This window comes from Siniperca chuatsi, linkage group LG14 (assembly GCF_020085105.1).
Source record: "Siniperca chuatsi isolate FFG_IHB_CAS linkage group LG14, ASM2008510v1, whole genome shotgun sequence".
NCBI lineage: Eukaryota > Metazoa > Chordata > Actinopteri > Centrarchiformes > Sinipercidae > Siniperca > Siniperca chuatsi.
The window spans coordinates 10,631,343-10,657,165 of NC_058055.1; the positions used below are offsets into that span (position 1 = coordinate 10,631,343).

Genomic DNA, 25,823 nt, shown 5'->3' on the forward strand with positions numbered 1-25,823 from the left:
GCCAGCCAATGACTAACAGGATGAGCACACACAGTGATCACTTTTTGTTTTCCAGGGGTGGTCTCAGGACAGTAACCTGTCTGTACCTGCAGAAGAACAAACGTGGAAAAAATACATATATAAACTTTCAAATTCTCCATTAGGGTGCATTAAGAACTTTACACCAAACCAGATTTTCAGGTTTCTTCTGTTGGAAGCTTATTCAGCCTGTGTCTGCACTACATTATGATACTGTATTACCTTGTCAAAAGAAAATGACATGCAAGGTAACAGGAATGCCCATTAAATTTCCTTTAAATGTCTTTGGCAATCAAAACTGATCAAATTAAAAGACTGTATTTTTACTCTATATTGACTATGTTTTTGAATATTAAACTTACAAGTGATTGAAATATCAAATAACCACTACAATAAAGCATAAATACAATGATGAGTTTGCCTTTTACAGTTTTACAGTAAAGTCTTACTTAAGATGCACATTTTCTTGATGTGTTTTGTGTTTGTCTCTTTTTGATAGATGAGCATTTACAATGTTGTGATGCTGTTATAAACATGATGCACGATCATTTTATAATGTGATAGAGTTGTTGTTGTTCATTTTGCATGCTGTTGTATGAGATGCTGAGCCCAAAAGGATAGCAGTTTGTGTTTAGCGCTTTGCACACTTAAACTCTGTTGCTCTGTGCCAAATCAATTGTAAGATGATAACACATGAACTGTAACACAGAGACCATCAGTATTTTAGTATCAGAATCAGAAATAGGTTTATTTCCAAGTAGGTTTTCACATACAAGGAATTTGCCTTGGTATTTTGGTGTATAACGATAACAATAAACAAAGTACGAAAAGAGAAAAAGAAGTAAATGTTTTGGAAAGGGAAAGTAAACGTAATTTTGCGCAGATATATGTGTTTTTCTTTCTTATCTCTTATCTTGTAACTCCTCATATTTACCCCCTTGGGAAGGCCCCAGCCCCCATGTTGGAAACCACTATAACAACCTAACTTTGTTGAATGTAACGTTGTTTCTTTGTATGTACATGTAAGCAGGTTTTTATTCCCCCCAGATTACACAGTTTGTAATATTTCTTCCTCATCTTCACCTGGAGGTGCTGTAATGAGTAGCTAAATTGAAAAGTTACAGGTTGAAAGCCTCTGGCTTGCTCTGGAGGTGAAGCCTGCCCACCAGCATTATATCGCTCATGTCAAAAACTGAAGCTGCATATCATTCAGTCTGACGGACCGTGCTAAGTTTAGCAAACTGTTATATGATCTGGTGTTCATGAATTTCTACTTCAATCTTCCGCCTCGACCTCTCCACGTGATATGTCAGTGTCAGACTGTGTCAATTGTCTCAACTGTCTCGCCGACACCTGCCTCTCCACATGCCTTAACGAAAATAATGTCAACGGGATTTTATGATGCGTTTAACTTGTGATTTAACTGAGGCAGTTCGCTAGCGTTAGCTTATAACTTTGAATTTGGGAATGAATATAAGCCAACAGACGGGCGCACCAGGAAGACTCAAACCAGGAATAAACCAAGTGAGTTTTACGCAAAATGATAACATTACTTTCATAATGGTAAAGAAATGTACATTTAAACGCAAAGGTGGTAATTTACATAAATACACGATTACTACTTTGTAATTTATGGCATGAATAAACGTTAACTAAGGTACCTTCGTTTCAGGTCGGTTGTTCAGGCAGGAAGACAAAGTTTCTTCTTCTTTCTTGTCCAATTGCGTGAGCAGCAAACGTTACAAAGCAGACTGCCACCTACAGGCCTGAAGCGTGAAACACATGCAGTCTTCTCTACAGGAGTAGGAATGACCAGTGGTGGAAGAAATACTAACATCTTTTACTTAAGTTAAAGTAGAAATACCATAATTTATAGCATAGTCAATTACAAGTAAAAGTCCTAAGTACAAATTAAAATATAGTATCAAAAGTAAAAAATAATGTTATATTATTAAATACTGTTGGGTAGTTTAATCTACAACAAGGCATTATATTTTATGAGCTAAACATACAATTTGTTTGTAAAATCTTAGTCTGCAAGTGACTATAGCTGACAAATAAATGTAGTGGAGAAAAGGTAGAATATTTCCTTCTGAAATGTAGTGGAGTTTAAGTATTTAGTAGATAGATAGATAGAATGGAAATACTCATGTAAAGCACAAGTAAATTGCACATAAGAACAGTACTTGAGTAAAGTTACTTTCTACCGCTGGAAAGTACCATTGTTCATCATCTCATCAGATGTGCTGGTATAATATAATAAGGTTCCTTCACCCATATTAGTCTGTCTATAAGCCATTTAGCAATGGCTGATACCTAATTTGTTTGTAATGGAAAAGTTATTCAGCAGAATATCAGTTTACAGTGGAAGTTCCCAGGCAGTTCTGATTTACTGTTTTTAGTTAATATTTATTATTAATATATTTTAATTATCATCATTATTATTATATAACAATAATAATAATAATGAAAAACATGAACAATGATTTACTTTTTGAATGATTTTTGCAAGATAAATACTCAGAACCTTATGTATGAAAACAGAGGGTGCACAATCAGGCCTAATTAATGACCAAAGAACAGCTTACCTTAAAAGAGTACTCCACCGGTTTAGCATTGCACTTCATAACATTGTGTGACTCAATGGACAGTTAAAAAAAAATTTCAAAATCGATGCAGCAGAACCAGGGTCGTCTTTTTTATTCCACGCATTCTTCTCCCTTGTCAAAAACCAGCACCTACATTACCCAAAATGCAACACGGTGTGGTATGCTAGTAGGGCTAATGTAGCCTCGAGCTGCTAGTCGGAGGCAGAGATGAGGAGCGGATAAGCTCACTTCTTTCGAACACCACACCCCTGGATTTTTTTCATTTTAAAATTTGTAGTCTTCAACTCAAGAGAGCCAACTCAAGTGACGTCACTTGAACCCCGTCTGGCACCAAAGGGCCTTTTTCACATATGCAGTTGTACTCACCAAGACTTTTAAAATTGATGGAGTTCCCCTTTAACTTTCTTTAGGCTGGCTTTACAAGGTGAAACTTTTCATCTTAATTTATGGCACCACTGTTATACAAGGCTGATACTGTATGTCATATGTAACTGCATACTGTGAGTGTTTGTGTGCATGGCCAGTGTATTCAGCCAGCTGGGTATATGCTGCAAAATCTGATTCATAAAGGTTAAAAACCAACAACATTACAGCTGGTGTTTTTAAGAGCTGTACATTTGCTTGTATTTCATTATTGTATATGTTATTTTCACTTTATAGGTGAAATCCAGTCAAGCAGGTTGGCTTCCTGTCCTTGTATTTATTCATGAGTATTAATTATGTTGGATGTCAGTGCTAGCACTGGGGGTTTCTGCTGTATTGGTCCCATCCACCTATTTAATATCATTGCGCAACACTTTTAAAAATTTCAGTAAATTATTGGTTATTGGTTACAGGCATGTTTTTTTTTTAAATTGTTTTTGTCACATCATGCTGTTTACTTTCTCTCTGGAGAGTTTAAAATTGTAGCCTCTTGATTTGATCCTTTTCTTATGCTACTTTTCATCATTTATTTGTGCTGTTAATGAATAATCATTAGTTATTCTACTGAATGAAAGAGTTGTTGGACTTAATTTTAAAAAAAACATTTACTTAATTAAAAAAAATTAATAAAGAAACATAAACTACACCACAGGAGCCTACTGTCTCTAAAGGATAACAAACATGTGGAAACGAAAAGTGTGCATGTAGCCTACTACTCAACGGTGTATTTATCTGTCGATCTGTTTGACATTCAGTTTAAACGCATTATTTGCTGTACAATGAGTGTCCATGCGGTGAAAAGGCTTAGGCCCTGAAGCTGTTTACCAATACATTAAAAAAAACCGAGGCGCATGTCAGCATCCTTGTCTTGTTAGTGACCGCTACACTGCGCTTTGTGTGATGGAGGCTTGAGCAGCGACAAAGACGGCAGGAGGAAACAGTGGTGTGTATGAGGGGTGATTAGTGCCGGGTGGGTGTGTGTGTGTGTGTGTGTGTGTGTGTGTGTGTGTGTGTGTGTGTGTGTGTGTGTGTTAGAGAAGAAGCAAAGGAATAACTGTCAGAATAGCCATTGTGTTGAATTAATTTATGTTGTATTCACTTTGCTGCTGTATGCATTATGGAGAATAAATGGACCATTCTTTTTTCAAGTAGCATATCTGTCGTCAGTGCTTATCATCAGAGGCACACCTTCAGGAGAGGCAAACCAGGCAAATGTTTGGGGCCCAAAATGAAAATTTGGGAAGAGGGGCCCCCGATGGCCACTCATATTGGCACATTTTGCAATGACAACTGTAAACCCCCTTAAACCTCCCATAAAGGCACTTTTAAGTGCACTGCCGCAGCCTCAAACCCCCCCTAAGTGGGGCCCCTTCTAGGAGAGGTGGGAGAATCAGGAGAAAGCAGGGCCCACCCAACTTACTGACAGACACAAGTCACTGACTGGACAGACCTGCGAGAGGCAGTAATGTGCCACAAGGCATCTAGCCTGCCAGAAGGAGAAGAAGAAGACTGATAGGACAATGAAAGGAGCATACCTTTTTGGTCACCAAAAACAGGAAGAGGAGAAAAAACGACTCCAGGACAGTGGTATATGGATATAATTATGTTAAATAAATACACCATGATTAGATTGATTTTACCAACTGATTGATTTTAACATGGGCAGCTGTAATACTTTTACAGATGTAATCACTCAGAAACATGTAGTACAGAGTTTATTTATCTTAGTGTATGACAACAGTCAACATATTTTGCAGCTAATACTGCACACTGACTTTTATCCCCACATAGATAGGGCAGTTTCTGAGGATGATGGAGATGGATAAACTCAGGATACATAATATTACATATTATGTCTCGCTGTCTTTCTCTCTCTCCGTGCATTCATATGTATTCTTTTTCATGCAGCACTTCCGTCAGCTTCCACACAACCATAATATGCCGTCCATGATGAGGGAGAGCATACAGCACAAGATGAACATGATGAGAACCACATATATATATATATATATATATATATATATATATATACAGTATATATATACAGTATAGGCTATAGAGCTGGGATCACGGTTAAATTCTAAAGATGGTTATTAACTAAAGACTGTGAGGCTGTGTGGCAGCAATGTTAAAACTATTGGAATATTATAGACAATAAAGATTTTTTCATAGGGACCAAATAGATTGCTGAGATAAAGCAAACATCTCTATGAAAAAACTATAATATTATTGCTCCTTACCTTTGGTATGTTACTATCAAAATACATACTGGGCAAGCACCAACTTGAGTCCCAGCAGCAAATATGAAACTGGCAAAATAGCCTATTCACCTACAATATATCCATACACAGAGATTGCACATGTAATAGTAACAATGATAGACTTGAGTTCACTTATTTTATATGAACTACATTTGGGGGGCCTCACCTGCACTACCATGATGGGCCCATGGTCGGCCCGTCAAACCACAGGCCCTAGTGCAGCTGTACTGGTTGCACTGAGCCATTGGGCTGGTGACTATGTATTGGAGGAGACATGTGACTGTCTACATTCCCCTAAAATAAACAGTGACAATGAAAGTTTTTTAAATGATGTAATAGTATTCCAATTAATACTATTATGTATTACCACCAATACTTCCATGTGCTGTGGTAAGTGGTTGGATGGACAATAAATCTGAATGATCTAAAAAAAAAAATAAGTGCCAGTCAGACGAGCTTTTCATGGACTGAGCTCTTATTCTTATCAAAATCCAGTAGGCTATAATGTGGTCATCAGTCATTAATTCCCATTAAGACACGCCTCCTGCTCAGACTCCCTCCTGTCGCTTAGTGGCATTAATCGCCCCTCATATATACATACTTCGCACGGTGAGGGCTGTGACTCCATGTCTGTGTGTGAGGGAGAGTGCTCAGAGCAAACCCAACCTTTCCAGACACCAGAGGGGAGCGACAGTCTGTGCGTTGTTCTCCTCTGCTCTGGATGGTACTGGGATGTATTTTGGAAGGGGGGTCGGGCAGCAGCGACCCACCAACATCACTGCCACTGAGCCTGACATGAATGACAAGTAAAAGAGGTCTTTCAAGCGAGCAAATAGCACAGGAATGTGCATAAGTCTGCTGGGCTGCACTCGGGCTTTTCTAAGCGACATTTTGGACCTTTTGGACCTACCTCGTTTTGTTTGTAAACACCCAGCAGAGAAGAATTAAGAGAGCGCTTTATTTGTATTTTGTTTTATTTATTTTTAATAGTATTCTTTATTTGTGTTTAAAAATTTGAGGGGGGAGTGGGTTTTTCTTTTGTCAAGCGTGAACAAGACAAACTTCTACCATGGCACTGGTTATGGAGCCTGTGAGCAAGTGGAGCTCCAGTCAAGTGGTTGACTGGATGAAAGGTAAGGCTTCAGGCACGATGATAGCCAAACACAAACTGATATCACCAAACTGCTGTGTTGCGATGAAATTCTGTTGCGCTGCGAGTCGAAATGCAACACAGATTCCCTCGAGATGCCAAAAGAGAACAAAAACACCTGCTGAGCCTCGGGTTTTTGCCTCATCGTCATGCTGCTTCTAAAGGCTTTTTATTAAGCTACAGCCTCACATCATTTGATCGATTTTTCCCCCCCGGGCAGTTACAATGTGGAGACGACTTGCCCCTTCAGACCAACATGTTCTCCTGTGCCCAATAGCACAAAACGCTTTAAAAGCTCTATTGTGTCCTGCGGTGATTATTGTTAACGCGGGGCTGCCTCGCAGGAAGCTGGGAAACAGCGGAGGTCCAGTAATTACACACGAATAATTACCCTTCTCACTGGATCTGGGGTCAGATTATGTATTTAGAGAGGGAGAGGAAAAAAAGCTTCAGACCAAGGTTTATTTGTGCAATGTGTAAAATAAGAGCTATCATAACTCTATAATATCAGAGCTTGTGCAGCCATCTGTGCGAAAATGTTGGTTCACAGAAGTCATTAAGAAGTCACAGCTGACTTGGAAGAGCATCGTGTAAGAGCTTAAACAGTTATAAAACGTCATAGTGCACTGAAACCCAAGGTGATGCTCATCCATTAGTAGAGCTATTAGCTCTGATTTCATGTTGAACATTTATTCAGGCATATCAGCATTCTCTTCAAAAAATGTGGGAAGCATCCAGCAGGCAAATGAGGTTCAAATACAGTGCACAGATAGGATCTAGGTTGGTGATGAAGCACTCTTAAGGTCAACTGCCATCAAAGAGAGAAAGTGACGTTTTGACTAAACTGAACTGTAATTAGTGAAGGCCTGGACATTCAATTTAAATTGGAGCGGTTAATATATAGTTGTTAAAATTATTTTATCATTCATAAGACTTGGTAGCTGTTTTGGATGAGAAGTTCCTCAGAGGAAAATTGTCTGCTCATTCAGTCTCCAAAGACCTTTAAATGGCCCACACACGCCTATCAGGAGATTTTCACACATAACTCTGATTAGATTTGCTGCTTTTTTTGTCTGTTTGCATTACAAAGTAATTACCACTGGCAGTCTGTTGCTATCAAATATGTACAAAATGTAAGAGGAACTGATAAACTCAGCAGGAGGGTGCTATCCCAAGTATGTGCATTTGTTGTTTCAGTATTGTGTGTTGTTTTGCAGAGCCACATGCTCACGTGTCAGGCCACAGCCCTTCAGAGATGCTGAAGAGATGAAACATACACATACATCTTTACTGCTTCAACACACACACCCACAGACTTAGTCATAATTCTAAGCCTGAAGGCCTTTTTCTGCTGGCTCAGATGTATTATGATTACAAAGATCAGACCTCTCTTAGTATGAGTTGTGTGTTACAAATTGTACCTGATTCTGATGCTGCCTTTTAAACAGGGTGGTTTTGTTAGCATGCTGGCCCAGTAAAGACACCAAGTGCAAGTGTATAGCTTCATGGAGGCTTTAGACAGACAAAGGGGACACAGTGATAATAGGATGTGGAGAAAGGCAAAGATAGAATGACCACCAACAGTTCACATGAGATCTAAGATGATCTGCAAATAAGCAGGTAGCACAAGTATAAAATGTAGGGAGTGAGAAGCTGGACATGAGAGAGGGTTCTTCAGTGTCCCACATCTGACAGTGGAGCAGAGACGATTCAGTGCCCAGAGCCCAGTAATGGTAATTTAAAGTGAAGGACAGAGTGGCACTGAGAGACACTGAGGGAGAGAGGGGTTTCATTCTTGCCTCACATCCATTCTCAGCTCCTGAGGACTGGCAGCGTTTTGTCGTTAGCATTCACAGTTTCCATTATTAGCATACCGCTCCGTGATGTCATTGGGGGCCAAATAGGAGCACTCTGTGACCTTCCCACAATCCCACTCTCCACCCCCCAGTTAGTGTTTTGTGTGAGCAAGGCGCTCTATTCCCAGCTGTGACAAAGCCGCTTTAAAGAAGAGATAGTCATCACAAAAGAGAAAAGAATTCCAGCTTTGACTGAAAATTAGTCCTTAAGTGTGTTGCAGCCGTGCAAACACATACGATATTTGCATTTTCAGTGTTGTTTTTATGAATTGTATGTGTGTTTTGAGGCACAGACCTAATGCAGACTTAGTATAATCTCTTCCTGACAGTGTGCATTAACATAATTCATGTTTTGTGAAGTATATATAGTTTTATTTTTGTTCTCTGTCAGTCTTTCTTGCACCCTCACTCTCTCCTTACACTGACAGTGATCAATGACAAGTCAGATTAACATGAATCCATTATAGCAACACTAACAGCCTTAAATGTCTCTCTTACCTCACATTACCAGTGGATTATCTAGAATGGAGACGAGGATGTGTCAGTGCTGTGCTTTTAATTTCTCCTCCGCATGCCGGATAATCTCACCGAAACATGAACAGGAATATTGATGTAGTGGAGATTATGTAGTGCAATCTGCAAAGTATACTCCATCTAGAGGAGCTTTCTATTACATGATGCTACAGCCAGAAGAGGACACGTATGAAATAAGCATTTCACTTTCAGAGGGGAAATCCGTTAGTCTCACGTTTTGTGTCACTCCTTGATGTGAGTCTTAACTCTTCCATTTCAATTATAGTAACAACCTTTTATTTATACAGCACCCATCAAAATAGTGCTACATGGTGTATTACAAAATTATTTAAAAATGTAAAATCCTATGGGAGGTTTTGAATTATTGCTAATGAAATCAGCAGATGCTACGACATAGTCACTTTTTGGAAAACATCATGTCCTCTCTTCACTTATTTGGTCCTGCGGTCAGGGAGAATCCCTGCCAAAACCCTCCTTCATGGTATCTATGGCAACACAGGGAATACTTCACTGACATAATGAGTCTCAATTAACTTGGTAAAGAGGCTGTTTAGTTGAGCCTTTAAATTTTATGCAAAACCATGAAACTCCCTATGTTTCCTCTCCACAGTTTAGCTGCCAGCTAAACCCGATCTGAATGCTTGATCAGGTTTAGGCACAGCACTGAGTCACATGTACATGATTGGTCCACAGCGATGAAAAGACGAGATGAGCAAAGAGTGTCAGTGCGTGTGTGTGTGTGTGTGTGTGTGTGTGTGTGTGTATGTCCCTCTCTCACTGAGAAGATGGAAACAGACCGAGTGTATAGAAAAAGCCTTACAAAGACTTCTCTCTCTGTCTCCAATGGTAAAAGGATAGCCAGTTAGCATGCAGAGCACCTTCTAGTGACATTCAGCTATGATATATATACGTATATAAATTAGTTAGAGCTGAAATGATTAAGCAATGAATCGATTAGTTGACTGATAGAAAATTAATCTGCAACTATTTTAATAATCGATTAATTCAGTCATTTTATAAGCACAAAATGGCAACGATTTACTGCTTCCAGCCTCCCAAATGTCAATATTTTGCTGGTTTTCTTCGCCTTCTATAATAGTAAAATGAAAATCTTTGGGTTCTTGGACTGTTGGTCAGATAAAACAAGCAATTTGAAGACATAGCTTTGCTCTACGAAATTATGATGGGCATTTTTTCACAATTTTCTGACATTTTGTAGAACAAATGATTAATCGAGACAGAAATCAGCAGATTAATTGATAACGAAAACAATCGATAGCAGCTCTAAAATGAGTATTCGTTTTCAGCTAAATAGTGTTTTTGCTTGATATGAAAGTGAATAAAACTGCAAATAAAATTCTAGAGTCAAGAAGCCCTCATGCAGAAACATCAACTAACAAATCAAACTTTATTTACAGAGTAAAATTAATTTCCTGTTCAGTTATTTTGATTGTATGTCTACCCCCCTATATATACCATATTGATGCATTCAGTTTTAAACCTCAGCTGATAAGATGAAAACCTTTGATGAAGACAGGAGATGCAGAATCAGACAGTTTGTTTTAGTCTGCAACACTTCATTGACTGCTTCAACAAAAGACTTCACACCTGCTGCGTCAGTGAAAGATGTAAAACAAGTTGAGCACAGACACACAGTCCCCTTTTAGTTGAAAGCTTTTTCTAGTTTAAAGCTAAAAATGCATCTCAGGACTGTTGACGAGGAGGAATCTGTCAGATTTCTTGCCTGACAAGGACTGTTTCACACTTAAGACACAACAAAATACAACCTGTGCTCACACTACAGATTTACAGCACATTTTCTGGCAAGGAAAGCGATATCAAGCCCTATTAGAACACATTATGCAAATAGAGGTTTCATAAGAAATCTGAAAGTCTGATGTCGCCAGCAAACAAAGTTTTCACTTTGTCGTGCTGTACTGAAAGTTTTCTTGTCATCCTGTGTGGCTCCCTCAGGCCTGGACGACTGCCTGCAGCAGTACATCAAGACCTTTGAGAGGGAGAAAGTAGGGGGGGACCAGCTGCTGCGTATCACCCACCAGGAGCTGGAGGATTTGGGAGTGTCCAGAATTGGCCACCAGGAGCTCATACTGGAGGCTGTGGACTTACTTTGTGCTCTGGTGAGTCCAAGCTTCCCACGGTGTCTTCCCACTACTCTGTACTGTCACTTCAAAGAGTCCTAGACCGCTGCTGTTGGATGAAGTTTCATTAGCACATTCGGTGACTCCTCAGTTTATCAAGTACTTTCAAAACCCACTGGATTAACCCCAAAAATGTGGTGTCATCAAGCTAGAAAATAAGGTTGTATTTTTCCAGAAAATGTTTGAATATGTAAGATTTCAACTGATACTGATGATGTGTTGGCTGTATTTTGGCATAAATTTATCATCCATGAAGTCTGTTAATCAGTTTAAAATGTCAGTCATTTCAGGAAGTGAATTTTAATAGTTTTGTCAAAATAAACACAATATTCTTGCAAACATCACTGAGGGCTTTAAACTTCCAAACATCACGAGTTAATAATCTGGCCAAAATATCCTCTACAGGCAAATCTCACAGCTGTCATTAGTGCTGACATGGATTACAGCCTCCTCTGCAAGTGATTTCTGCTCTTAGTCTCAGAAACACAAGTTTTGTGTGTGTCAGCATGATAGACTGCTGCTCTGCTGATTGGGCTAATGTGCTGCTGAAATAGTGAAAGCCTAATATTGATACAGCTTGTAACACTCCACCTTGTGATTCAGGTCAGCAGGATCACAACGACAAAAGAGAAACCAGTGACGATGTAACGTCCTGTTCAGGAGAGTCTCTTCCTACAGTAGTTTCTGAAAGAATAATGTAACAGTTAGTCAAAAACACATGTTTTAGTCAAAGAATCAAAAAAAAAAATTCTTTGCTTGTTTATAGTTTGGGATCTTTGTTAGTTGATTTAAGCATCTGTTAACTCACAAAAGTTCAAAATTCATGTCAACTAATTAGGCTACAACTAACAATTATTGTCATTATCGATTAATGTGCAGATTATTTTGTCGATGAATCGTTTGGTGCATAAAATGTCAGTAAATAGGGGAAATGCATGTTGTAATTTCAGAGAGCCTGAAGTGATGTATTCAAATCATTTGTTTACAACAATATAAAACAGAGAAAAGCAGCAAATCCTCAAACTGGAGAAGCTGAAACTATTTTTTTACTCTAACGATTAATCAAAATAGTTGCCGGTGAATTTGACAATCGATTAATCGACTAATTGTTTCAGCTCTACATCTAATGTTCTGCATCTACTTAGCCATTACCTACTGCTACTGTATGCTCTCTATTTGAGATAGTAGAAGTTAACTTACCAGAATTTTATTCTTCACAGCTTTTAACAAGCGCAGTTTAATTTCATTTGTATGCAAATGTAAATGTAAAGCTCTCTTTCATATTTGAGGAATATTTTTTAATTCCTCAAATATGGGGGGGGGGGGGCAGTCAGACAATTAGAACATATACATTGATCGTCTCTGTCAGTACTGAGCATTAATATTGCTGCTGATCTTATACCAAAATTCACATGTATTGTGGTGTTAAAAGCAAACAGTTAGACTGAGGAAATATAAAAAGGAGAAGATGGTAAAGGATGAATGAGAAGTAGGAATGAAGAAGAGAGAAGATGGGTATGTGTTAGCCAAAGAGAAACATAGATAGACTGGATGGAGATTTAGTGGACTGAGGTCACAGATGCAATCTGAATCTAAAGTCCTCTCATCCTGCATTGCTGCATGGGGGGCCTTGCTTCAGCCCCAAAGCTCCTTACGTAACTGCGATTTAGTTTTAAGTCTCTCAGGCTCTGCTGTATTAAATATGATTAGTGGCCCTCCTGCCCCGCTCTCCCCTCCCAAGAAACTCTGACGTGACAGACGCCCACAGGCCTGCACGTGCAGCTCGGCGTTCAGGGTAATGAGTGTTCTGCTATCCCTAGACATGCAAAGTGACAGCTGGAGGGCAGCAGGGCTGGGTGGATGGGTCAGTGGTTTAATTCCTCACATGTTTGTCATGTGAGCAGCATCTTCTGTGGTGCGACAAGTTGGGCTCCTCTGCCAGTGGTCTTTTTATTCACACAGCAGTGTTATGACGACAATTGGTTTCAGGAGAGATTCTTGGAATGCATTATAGTTATAACAAACACTGACAAACTGGTCAAACAGAGTGAATTTACTTTCCTCTCTCCTCTAGAATTACGGGCTGGAGACTGAGAACCTGAAGACTCTTTCTCATAAGCTCAACGCATCTGCCAAGAACCTGCAGAACTTCATCACAGGCAGGCGGCGCAGCGGCCATTACGATGGCCGAGCCACCCACAAGCTGCCCAATGACTTTCTTACCTCTGTGGTGGACCTGATCGCTGCAGCCAAAAGCCTTCTGGCGTGGCTGGACAGGTGAGATTCGCAAAAAGGTGCACCTGTAATACATTTAAACATGTTAAAAGGCATGTGTAAACACTTGGATACACACATGAATACACATTCATGTACACATGCACACACACTGATACATTCATGCACAATTTTTCCCCTTTAGTTTTTGAAGTTCTGTGCTACAGTAGCAGCACTGGTTTTGACTAATATAGTCTCACATTTTGCACCACTTTGATTGAAATGGTTATTGGGCAAGCCTTGAAGGTAATCTTAGATACATACTAATGACAGTGTTAATTGTATTTTAAAGCAAAAGTATTAACTCTGGATTTGGCTGGATTTCATACGATGGAATAATTGAATGTTACATTTTCTTTACATTTGACATTGGTTGGAAAAAACATGCAGCAGATTAAATATTTAAAAACTTCAAAAGGTATAAGTCAATCTTGTTAATCTGGCATCATTTATTGCTTCATTTTGGGGATTCTGGTATGTTTTTACCACATACAGACCAGTTTTGTCTTTTTCTGTTATGTCCATGACCAATCAGCTGACAAGAAAAGATGAGTAAAGGCCTTATATAAGTAGACTTTGACAGGGTGGCCAAAAAGGCACTGAGCAAGTCTATTTATATACTGTATGGCTTTATCCCTTCCTTCTCTGTGGGATTGTGCCAATGTGTTTGCGTCTTTTTGTGTGTGTGTTTGATGAATTTGGTAGTTCAAAGCTGATAGCTTTCAACAGAAATAACAAAGTGAATAGCTGTTTCTTTTCCCATACAGTCATCATCTACATAATCTTCAGCATCCTTTCTAATTAAAATTCAATATCCAGTTTTTCATTTTCCTGTCTGAAGGCATCATTGTTGCACAAAATGGCACGTTGCAGTTTAAATATGACACTGAAGTCATGTTTAATGTGCTCTGGAGTACAGAGAATAAATGAGCATTAATATCATTCCCTGAAATCTGACTTTCCTTTAAAACGTGGATAGAAATCCTAGTGCCTGTGTATGTGGATGCGCGCTGATGTACTTGATTGTGTGTTTGGAAATGTTCCCACAGATTTACCAATGATTTAGTCTCAGAGGAAGAATGATCTAATGGTTAATTCCAGGTGCTCTTTCTTTTTCAGGTCTCCTTTTGCCGCAGTGGCAGATTACTCCGTGACCAGAAACAACGTGATCCAGCTGTGTCTGGAGCTCACTACAATTGTGCAACAGGTAAATATACATTATATAATATTATAATATACAGCTCAAGCACAGGAAACTTTTTATCCCAATTAAATTTTAGATCAAACTACCTCCACCAGTGTCCAAAATGTTTTTATATATTTAATAGTTTTAGAAACATCTGTACAGTCAAGTTCAGAAAATAATTTGTGTTATGCTTGATAGAGAAAAAACTGAAGCAGCATTTCACTTAACTCATTGTATAAACATCAAATCTAGTCTCTAATACCCTAACACAGTTCCTGCATGCAGTGCATCCATATACATATTCAAACATGAGTAAAAACTAAAGGTTCAAACAACAGACGATAATCACAAGGTACAAAAAAGTTTTACAGTTTAATCAGTTTAACTGTTAGAAATGTCATTAACTCATACATATAATTACTCAAGGTCAACCAATCACTGACACGAGAATGAATAAATTTCATTCTGTTTATGCACAAATTTTCTAGTTACAACTGTCTTATAACTGTGCTTATAAGAAATACAAGTATTTAAGTTGGCTATAAAAAAAAACCTTCTTGTAAAGATATTTATAAAACTAAAGACACAACAGATCAGATCAAATGTGAGAAATGTATCACAGATTAGATTATAATATCTGTGTATTTGTCTTTGGCCGGTAAATGTTGACAGTCACAATCAGCCCTGTGCGACTCAGAAAGATCAGTAGATAATGAGAGAAGTGATGCTTAATAGGTTTTACGACAGTCTCTCTGGAGAATAGTGTTTATAGGAAGTCAAGAGAAAAATGTAAGTGGGAAAAATTAAAGGTGGGAGTGAAAGAGGGCGATAAGTAGAGAGTTGAAGGCCGAGAGAGGAAGACTGGCAGAGAGAGAGAGAGAGAGAGACATGCCTCCGCATTGGTGATTCATTTGTTTTGTGTTTGTGCATGCCTGTGTGGGAGTGTTGGGGGTTATAGGTGCCAAGCTGCTCGGTTTTTGCTTATATCCACCTACAGCAGAAATGCCAATAATAACTCCATTTTGACACATTCTCTTGAGGTAACAGTGCTCTCTGAATGTTCCCCAGGACTGCTCTGTGTACGAAACAGAAAACAAAATCCTGCATGTGGTGAGTTGCTAACTTTATTACAGTGGATCGAATGTAAATGAAGCTATAATGCGCACACTTTAAGATTGTATTCATCCCTAATATGTCCTCCCCCAGTGTAAAACTCTGTCTGGAGTGTGCGACCACATTATCTCTCTGTCCTCGGATCCCATGGTGTCCCAGGCTGCACATTTGGAGGTTGTGCAGCTAGCCAACATAAAATCCACTGAAGGACTGGTAAGACTATCCTATCCCTCTGTCAGACTTAAAGGAACACACTCATTTTTGGGGAGTTTCTCATTGGTCATCCTACCTGCTATGTCATTAGATGAGTTGTCTGTGTTTGTGTTTCTGTGGTGTTACTGAAGCGGTAACCTTTTAAATTACAGGCTGCTTAATTACAAGAAATAACTAAACAGTGACCCGGTAATATTGATGGAACAGGAAATGGTTGTAGTACAATAACTGAGCAATTAGTCAGAGTAAAGTTATAGCAGAAAAAGCAGTTTTGCTAGTAACTGTATTGAAATTAATTGTAATATGGTAATATAGAGCAAAGTATTGGGTCATGACAGGAGAAGCTAATATAATAACTGGGAGTTACTAGTTAGATTAATATATATTTTCAGCTGTAATTGTACTGTAAAGCCTAGTTCGTACTAGGTTATATGTCTGACACTTGTCATCACTGCTGCCCAATACATGGCTCCCATGATATAGCTGAGTACTTTCAGTATATCTACTGACAAATTTCACTAACTCTTAATTACCTTTCCATGGCCTACAATGTGTGTGCATTGTTTCTTTGATACAAATACAGGTAAATACAGGTTCCAAATACAACTCAGTACCCTAACCCTTACCCCCAACCCTAACCCTAACTAGAAAAAAGTCACTGTCATTACCTTTTAATGGCCTGTAAAGTGTAGTGTGCACTGTTTGTATGAAATACACTGAAAAAAAGACATCAATTACCTTTTAATGGCTTGAAAAATGTACAGGGCCCTGTTTCATTGAAGTTTCCATATAGTAAATTAAGACATAAATACTGCATAATTTCATTGCAGATTCCCTCTTATGGCCTTGCAGCATAATTTAGCAGCCTGTAAATTAAATGGTTACCAAAGGTTAGCTACGTAGCTAATAAACTGATAAGAATGATGAAGACTGACATTTTGAGATATGATAGATGTATGGAGTCAATCATCCAGTCACATGCTGAGTAGCTACTGTGGACCAAACCCCCAAAATGTTGGTGTTGTCTTTTCTTTACTAAACAGCATCACACCGCACAGACTTTCATTCATGGTAAACACAACAATCTGTAACAAGCACACAAGCCCAATACCCACACATGCACATAAGCAGGCTTTCGATATACTTTTCATTACACTTGAATACGGTTTAATATACTTAAAATATCAAGATGTTAAATTGTTTTCCAGGTTTGATGAAATGAACACAGGAAAAAGCTACCAAAAAAGTGAAGTACAAACTACTAATAATGCTGGATGATGGTGAAACCTACTAATTACGGAAATCGCAACAGCATGACTTTTGAGAGCATATTGACTTCTGTTTGAATCAAATATGACATGTGCAAATTATCTTGCAGCATGTATCTCACTCACTGCAAAAATAGTTAATTCAGTTGCCCCATCACTAATACTAACTTTGCCTGATTTGTTTATTCCAGTTATATCACAGTTTGTTAACTCTTTCTTCTGTGATTCAAACACGTAGGTGTTTTGTGACCATGAAGGGGCCAAGTACACAGGCTATTTACTTAAAGGCCTGGGTGACCCAAATTACAAAAAAAACATATTTCCTCATTTACCTCTAGAGCCATGCAGCTAGTTTTGGTTTTATTGCCCAAGGTTTGAGATATTCAAAATATCCAGATATCGAAGACTTCAATCTTGACCCCAGTACAATGTAGGTGAAGGGAATTTCATTTGTGGTGCTCACAGCATGGAAGGCTTGCATTGTAAAATCAGAAATATCTCTTTCCAGAAACAGTTTCTCTAGGGGTTAATACAAAAACCTTGCTGTTAACGGTTTTCATCTGGTTATCCAGAGTTTCAGGGACGTTGTTGTCGTACTGTCCAGTATCTAATGGAGCTCACTGCAGCTGTGTCCCAGAACTGGGTTTTTTGCTGAGCTTGTGGGCATATGAGTCAGCTGATACAAAGCAACATGAAAATAACACGTTTCTCATGTTGAAATGAGCAAAATACAAAATGCTTAAATTTGCAGATTGCAATGCAACAAATGACTGTGCACTTACTTCTGGGACAAAATATAGATACTGTGTTTAGGAGCAGAGAAGACACTTATTCTTGCCGCCACTGTATAACCATCAGCACTTTGCTGGACTCCATCTTCGCACTGACCTACACTCAGGCACGAGCTCCCCGCTTGGGGCCACAATTAAAGCCCCACCCCCACACAAATGCTAGCAGGGGGCATGGAAGTTCTCTCATCCGTTGAGAGAAAACTGAACACAACAGTGGGCCAAGTGGCCTAAAAATAAACCTCATCTTGAAGACTGGCATGCTGCTTCTATATATCTGTGTGAGTATGTGTGTGTGTGAGAGAGTGAGTGTACATGTATGTGGGTGTGTGTTTCTATGTTTGTGTGTATGTGTCTTTGTAATGCACTTAAGACCCCTTTTAGTGAAACTTGAGTTTTAGCTTTTCTGCAACAGACAAACGGTATTTGCAGATAAATAATCCTCCATGTTTGATTCAGTCTGCTTGAAGGAGCATTTGAGTGAGACTCACTACATGGCATTAAATCATATTGTGCCGTGTACATTTCAAAAGTACACCCACATGATATTTAAGGACCTTCATGTAGTAATTTTAACATGTTATTACGTGAAGATCAGGCAAATCCTCACGTCTTTCACTGCTGCTAAAAAATAATAGTGATAAATCTAAAATCCTACCTATTTTGCACTACAAGCAGATTTAAACAAATGCTAAGATTTGCAAATATGCAATGACACTGGTCTGTTCTGCGAATGGCTGTGTGGCTGAGCCGAGATGCATTGTGTTAAATGACCCTTATGTTAGAGTTTACTTTCAAATGTAATCATTTATATTCCTGCTGTCTTCCCGCAGGGCATGTATATCAAATCAACATATGATGGTTTGCATGTAATCACCGGGACAACAGAAGGAGTAAGTACAAGCCTCTTTGTGTTCACCTATGTAGATCTTTGCCTCACTGCTCATTCACTTGTAGTGTAATATGTAGAATGAGATGGTTGTGTCATGACAGTGAAATGGAGCAACAGTTAATGACTCTGTCTATCCATCAGTCCCTGGCTGACCGCTGTAAGAAAATCCATGCTGGAGACGAAGTCATTCAGGTCAATCATCAGACAGTGGTAAGACCAAATTTTTTGCCCTGTGGCTTATTTTATGTGTTTTTCATATTTGCTGTTTAAGTGTGCATATGATCTTTCTTTTGTATTTGCAGATTGTTTATGCAAATGTGTGTTTAATTCACACAAGCTTGATTTGTACACAAAAAATACCTGCCTCAAATTGTATGTATGCTGTGAATGTGTATGCAGTTTCTTTATACACATTCGTACTTGTGTTGCAGTACATCCACAGTGGGCCACTGCAGCACTACTGGGCCTGTTATCGTATAAGTGGCTGGCTGTAGTGTCACTTGTAGGTAGTTTTTGAGAATGTGGGTATGTTATCTGACTGGATGGATATGTTACTTTGGTGGTCACAGGGTCAGTTGGATGGTTAGCTGAAATCATTGAACTCATGCACAAAAGAGCACTTCAGTCGATCAGGAGGTACCTGCTTTGGGCTATTTAACAAACTGTGGATAAAAACCACCATTTAAAATGTGATTTCTGTTAGTAGCATTTAAACTCTTAGACACCTATGATTCACCCTTACAGGTGTTTTTACGAATTAGATAGACCTCTCCTCAGTGTGTGAGCGTGTATGGACTGTGCTTGATTGACATCTCCCTCATATTCTAATTACTTGTGTTGCAACTAGTCGGACAAGTATTTTTTGGGGCGTTTTTTATGCCTTTATTAAAGATACACAATAGAGAGATAACAGGAAAGAGGTCTGGGGAATGACATGCAACAAAGGTCCTTGGCTGGACTCGAACTGAAGATGTTGCCATTCATGCTTGGTGCCTTAAACCCCTCGGCCACCAGGGCACCCCAAGTGTATCTTTCATATCTTGATAAAGGGGTTTGGTGATCCAACATTATTCTCATTTTTGCACATCTTCAACCTAAGCAGAGCACTAATCAGACATAATACCTGGCCTTTCACTGGTTTTTGCTAAGAGACAAAACTGCACAAATCACCTGATGCTAAAGTGTACAAAGCATAGTATAAATTCAGTAGAAATGAAAGCAAAAACTTCCAGTGGTGCACAATTTAAATATAGCACCCTTTGTCTAAAATAATTGTTACTTGTGTGTGCAACAGCAAGATGTATGATAATTACACAGCTCAAGTCAGGTTCATTTCAGTCAGTCAACTCACCCACTGAATGCAGCCATTTTATAGAGATTAAGTGCAAATACAGAGTTGATTTTGATGTCAAGACTCTTTCATCTCACTGTGAAGCGTAGTTTAAAGGGAGGTGTCAGTGCATATCCTCATGGGGAACCAAAAGAAATACTGTTTCCCAACAGACCTTTTTTATGACAGATGTTTTAACCTGTCAAAGCACTGGTGTAATTAATAACATTAATGATGGCTCAGTAGGGCATGCATGCACAACACCAGGGTCCTGGAACTGAAACACCATGATTTATGTTATTAATTACACCTGTGCATTTCATGAAGCATTTTGCTTTCTTTTACAGTTTGATTGGCAGCAGCTTTTCAAAGTTGCAGCTTGATTGACGTCTGTCGGCACATGTCTTGTATCATCAAATGTTAGTACAAAACAGTACAGTGCATTAATTTCTTGTATACTAGCTGGAAAAAACATATAAATTGAAGATTATTATGTTGTTACAAAGTTCACATGTGGATGTGAAAAAATGAGCAGCAGCTGAATGACAGCTTAAGTGGGTGGCAATATGTAAACTCACATATCTGCTGATCCAAAACTGCACTGTCACTCATAATGACTGCCATGACAAGCTTAAATGCTGTTAATACATTTAATTTAGTGTGGCCCATAGTTAAGAATGAATTCATGATGGTTGGTTGTTCATGAACATCCCAATTGGGGTGGGGGGGTGGGGGGGACTACATGTGTCTGTGGTGGCCCAGGATTCCTTGCACCATCTCTTCCTCTTCTAACAAGAAGACAAGAAACCAAAGGGGAAAAGTAATAAAAAGGTCTTAACAGTAAAGCAAGAAAAAAAATGTTCAGGCCTGAGAGACAGTAGAACAAACGTCAAGTCTTAAAAAGATACCACTAAGGAAAGAAGAGATGCTTGAAACAGTTCAGGGACTCATAATTAAGGCAGCTGGGAGAAGTCCAGCAGTAAGACACAGACCAAAGTTCACTGGATTTGCGCATCCTTTTCCATGAAAATCAGATGTAAGTTGTGGCTACTGAGGCAAATGAGTTACATCGACCAAAGGAAATGAATGAAGAAAAAATCCTCAGACACAAAAGCTGCCCTGTGATTAACTTTGAATATGTTATAACACAAGTAGAATAAGCTAAAGAAATGTCAGATTATTTGGTGCTATTGAGCACAAGATTGAAAAGCTATAAAAAATATAGACAGCATGTCAGAAATAAATAACTCGAGGTAGCAATGATAGATTGAATTTCAGGTGCAGGAATGGTCTATAAATATGGAAGGCTTTAAACACATAAAAAAGCTCCATGCAGACAGTACATTTTAACACTGCAGAGTGTTACGAGAATCCCCTAAAGGAAATGAAACAGAAAGAAGAAACCAGTGGCAAGATGTTTTATAAGAAACACCTTGAAGCAGAAAGGAAGAGCAGAAGATAATTGAAAAACATAAAAAAAAAAAATTAGGGGTTTCACTGTTATAAATAAACACATTTCTTTTGGCCAGACACAGCAAAACAATTGTTTTATCATGGAATAAAGCAGGCTTTGGATTATAAAAGTGTCTGTTTCAGCCTATCTGTCTCTTTAATTCACTTTCTGTGTGAAGGGTTTTCTGTGTAGTGGCTGTCAAGGTGAAAAATGACTAGGAAAGGAACAAAGTGATTGCTAGGTCAGTGCCTGAAAAATGCCCAGTTTCTCAGGCTGCTTGGAATACGCAAGACGTACTGAAATTCAGTGCAGCCAGCCAAGCAAGAGAGGATATTTTCTCCCCAAACTGGACCTGGCATATTTAGTTCAGCTGCAGACAGTGTTTCTCTGGGCGGGATGTTCTTTGTGCCAAATGTCATCAAAACTGGGTTAAAGACTATTTACAAGGCATGCAGCTGTTTGCAACACACAACATTGGGGCTTACCACATCATGACAGCGCCTGCAGATTGATATCACGGGAGGTGTACAAGATGCCCTTTGGCATCCAACTTTGCATTTAACATCCTCATCAACATGAACTTCAGAGGCTGCAGGCTGTGCAACCATCAGGTTCCTTGTGTATACTTAAAATAAGGACCACAACAGCACCTTGAATAAAATTCCTGCTTGGCAAGATGAACTTCAGCATAAAGTGGATTAAGAAAAGTCATTCAAATCATGTGTGAAAGGAAACACACAGTCTTGATGTACGTTGAATCCCTCTGCTAGTCACTAACTAGATGTTCATATTGAAATGTCAGATTATTATTTCTGTAGTCTAAGTCATGAGGATACTTGTGTGTTGAGGAAAACTCTTATCATGCTGTTGTTGTTTGCTAGGTGGGCTGGCAGCTGAAGAACTTGGTCAACCTGCTGCGTGGGGACCCTGCAGGTGTCACCCTGACGCTGAAGAAACGCCCACAGAGCACGCTCACCTCAACCCCTGCTCTGCTCAAGAACATGAGATGGAAACCGTTGGCTCTGCAAGTATGATGGCTGCTTTCAACCTCCACAGATATGTTTGTGCATGCCCGTTTGTATTTGTTTTTTATATGTATTTGTTTGTGTATATCTCTGTGCTTCTGTCTGCACTGACTGCACAGACTCCGAACACTAGACGCCAAATTTCCAGGATCAGCCCATAAATAGCCAAGATATAAGTAAACAGAAGAGTACAGAGTGAAGATGGGGTTAAATTAAAGTATCACTTTTACAATATGACGTAATCTAATACAAGAGCTCTGAAACAAACATTAGCTTTGTAAAACTTATAATATTCAATTTCTGTCAAAGATAATTTTGGGTTGACTTATTGTAGCTATGGGGTTTGCACTCTATTGTGCAGGTATTGCTTTTATTGCATCCACCTCCTTTCTGTACCACAACTTGCTACTAATTAGTTGAAGGTTCCAGCATCATTCATTGACAAGTTGACATTTTAGCCCTTAGTGGCATCTGTTGTCCTACTTCGGCCAAACCAGTTACATTATTGGGATCGTGTGCCTGAGCCAGAGTGGGTGGAAATAACAGGGATGCGTATTAATGTAGCCCAGTCTTTCTTTGAGTCCCAGGCCAGAGAAAAAATGTTTTCTCCCCCCTGAGGCCCTGAAGCGCAGTCCTGCTCAGCCTCCTCCCCCTTCACATCACATCCTTATCCTTCTTCTTCTCCACCTAAATCGCTTTTTTCTCTCCTGCTGGCATTTTTAAGGAAAGAAAAGGAAAAAAGGAACATAGAAACTGTAATGTTTTCTGCTCTGAGATGTGACTAAAATTAAGAATATAAAGGTAGTCGGCTAAGTTATTGAAAAGAACATTGTGCTATGGAAGCCCTGCAGTAGTTCTGACACACATAATGGTCTTATGATGGGGCACATCTCCCGATAATGCATCTCTGATATTAGTCAGCTGTGAGTTACGCAACATATTAGCATAGTTTGAGCAGTGACAAATTAGTATTCTGTTGAAAGAATTTCAGTTCTTACTCATTTAATAATCTCTCAAGCATTTTTTGGAAGTCCATGTTTTATCACTGCAAAACAGGCATCTTGTGAGTGGATTACATCTCTAGATTACATACTATTCAAGTTAAGTTGATGATTTTGCAGCCCCCTACTTTTTATATAATAAATGTGACAAGAAGGTAATTAAAAAGATATTACATACATATTTTGTTATAAAGATATAATAGATAAACAAGGAGCAATCAAATCTCCATGTACTGTGTTTAACAGACTATGTAGGCTATGACCAGATTTTCCTTGACCTGAATGAGAGGGATGACTAGACTGCACACCGACCCGTCTTCCTGTGTGCACCAGTTAGAACTGGAGCATCAGTGACGTACAGTACAATGCTCATTTTACGGTTGAGATGCTCAGCAGCACAGTCTGAACCGAACAAATGGTCCCTGACTGACTAACTGACTGAACTGCTGCGAACTCCAAATTTTTAATGTGTCAATCCATGTAACTGTTCCTTACTCTCTCTCTCTCTCTCTCTCTCTCTCTCTCTCGCTTTCTCTCTCTCTCCCTGTCTGCCTGTCTCTCTCTCTTTCACACATGCTCACACATAAACACACGCTCACTCACACACAGCCAATCTTCCCTCAGAGCCCCAGCAGCAGTGTCGCCACGCCCACCAGCACTTTAAGTACTCCATCCAGGAGGAGTAGCTGTGCCCTGCAGGACCTCTACATCCCCCCTCCTCCACCAGAACCCTACACCCCCAGGTGAACACACACATAAAACACATAGAAGTTCACACGTAGTGCTTGCTTTACCAGATATTAATAGGGCAGTCCCGAATACCAATTTTGGAGCTTTGAAGCTTCAGTGAGAATTACCTGCGAATATTTGAATATATAATTTTAGGCGGATATAACTGTCGAGGTTTATAGACAAAACTATTGCTTTTTGCAAGTCACCATTATTAGCTTAAGCCTATGGCATTTTACACTGCATAAATTAGCTTAACAAATTACATATTACTTATACTTTTTCTTACTCACAGTTGGTCACTGCATCTCCCAACAGAACACAATGGTTGAATTTCAGTGTTACGTAATGAAACGAGTTGTCGTCAACTCGAGTAACGTTCACTTCACCCGTCTCTCTGCTGCTCTGCTCCAGCCCAGACACAACCCCAAGCAGTCAACCTAGGGGAAACACTGCGTTGCTGTCATCCTCCCATGTTCTAAGATATTGTTTAATGTTAATAATGTTGGATTACTATTTCTTATTTCAGGGCTATTTGGGATTTTTGGGGTAATGGATATATAATAATTTAAAAAAGCAGCAATCGAATACTGATTTGGACATTGATTACCATGGCTACGGTAGAAGTTTCGAAGCATTTGGATCAGCCCTAGATATTAAAGGTACCCTGTGGAGTTTTTGACCACTAGTAACGCTATGGAGCGCTAAGAGTGGGTTGTTATGACCTGGCTCTTAGGCCACTACAAACAGGAGACACACCATAATAAAGCTTAAAAAAGCATAAAAAAGATGTTTGATGAACTAAATTAATAAATTAAAGTGCCAATTAAGGAAAAGTAAGATGCGATGTGTGGATGTCAGTATAATCAGTGGTGTAAGTGTGCATAAGGGATGGATGTGTGCGTGTGTTGTAAGGTCCAAAACAAAGCATATGAATAAACTTAAGGCAACATACCAAACCAAACAAACAGGTGCCTGTAGGGAGAAAGAGCGCTGTAGCGGCAGCAGCTCAGCAAAGAGCAGCGGACCAAGAGAGAGACCAGGCTTAAATAGACTGGTCATCCTATTTGGCACTGATGATCCCCTGCCTTATCTGAAAAAAAAGGCAGACAACAGACAGATTTGCAGGGAAGGGCAGGGGTCATCACCCCACACACATACAAAACAGGTCCCAAAATTTTGGTTGTATCATGCACATAATCATCATCAACATGAGGACACGCAAGCACAGGAACCAGCACACGGGCAACTCGATATACATTCCTGCCATTGGGTTTATGTTACTCCACTCCAAGAAGTGTAGCAATGCACCGACAAAGGCAGCGAAGAAGACAGCTACTGTAGCTAGCAAACATGGATGTAAACAACTCTGTTATCTTGGATCAGATGAAGTTGAAATGAAATATCTCAACATCTATTGGATGGATTGCCATGAAATTTCATGGTCCCCATAGGATGAATCCTACTGACTTTGGTTATCCCCTGTCTTTTTGTCTAGCGCCATCATCAGGTCAAAATTTCAACTTGACCAAAACTAATGA

The 25,823-nt window shown here is 39.2% G+C and overlaps 1 protein-coding gene across 9 annotated transcripts in view; it reads left to right on the top strand.

Annotated features, from left to right (window-relative positions):
* Nucleotides 1-5,932: 5,932 nt before the first annotated feature.
* The window catches only part of cnksr2b (connector enhancer of kinase suppressor of Ras 2b), a 31,313-nt gene continuing 11,422 nt past the window's right edge, over nucleotides 5,933-25,823 (top strand). For 2 of the 9 annotated variants that reach the window (XM_044223719.1, XM_044223720.1), the window contains exons 1-10: nucleotides 5,933-6,444; nucleotides 10,826-10,989; nucleotides 13,085-13,287; nucleotides 14,386-14,491; nucleotides 15,518-15,580; nucleotides 15,677-15,796; nucleotides 18,686-18,745; nucleotides 18,886-18,954; nucleotides 22,409-22,555; nucleotides 24,163-24,296. In XM_044223719.1, coding sequence (XP_044079654.1) covers nucleotides 6,381-6,444; nucleotides 10,826-10,989; nucleotides 13,085-13,287; nucleotides 14,386-14,491; nucleotides 15,518-15,580; nucleotides 15,677-15,796; nucleotides 18,686-18,745; nucleotides 18,886-18,954; nucleotides 22,409-22,555; nucleotides 24,163-24,296 — 1,130 coding nt within the window. In that variant the 5' untranslated portion in view covers nucleotides 5,933-6,380. The remainder of the gene's footprint in view (nucleotides 6,445-10,825; nucleotides 10,990-13,084; nucleotides 13,288-14,385; nucleotides 14,492-15,517; nucleotides 15,581-15,676; nucleotides 15,797-18,685; nucleotides 18,746-18,885; nucleotides 18,955-22,408; nucleotides 22,556-24,162; nucleotides 24,297-25,823) is intronic. The other 7 variants (XM_044223726.1, XM_044223728.1, XM_044223721.1 and 4 more) reach the window with 6 other exon arrangements.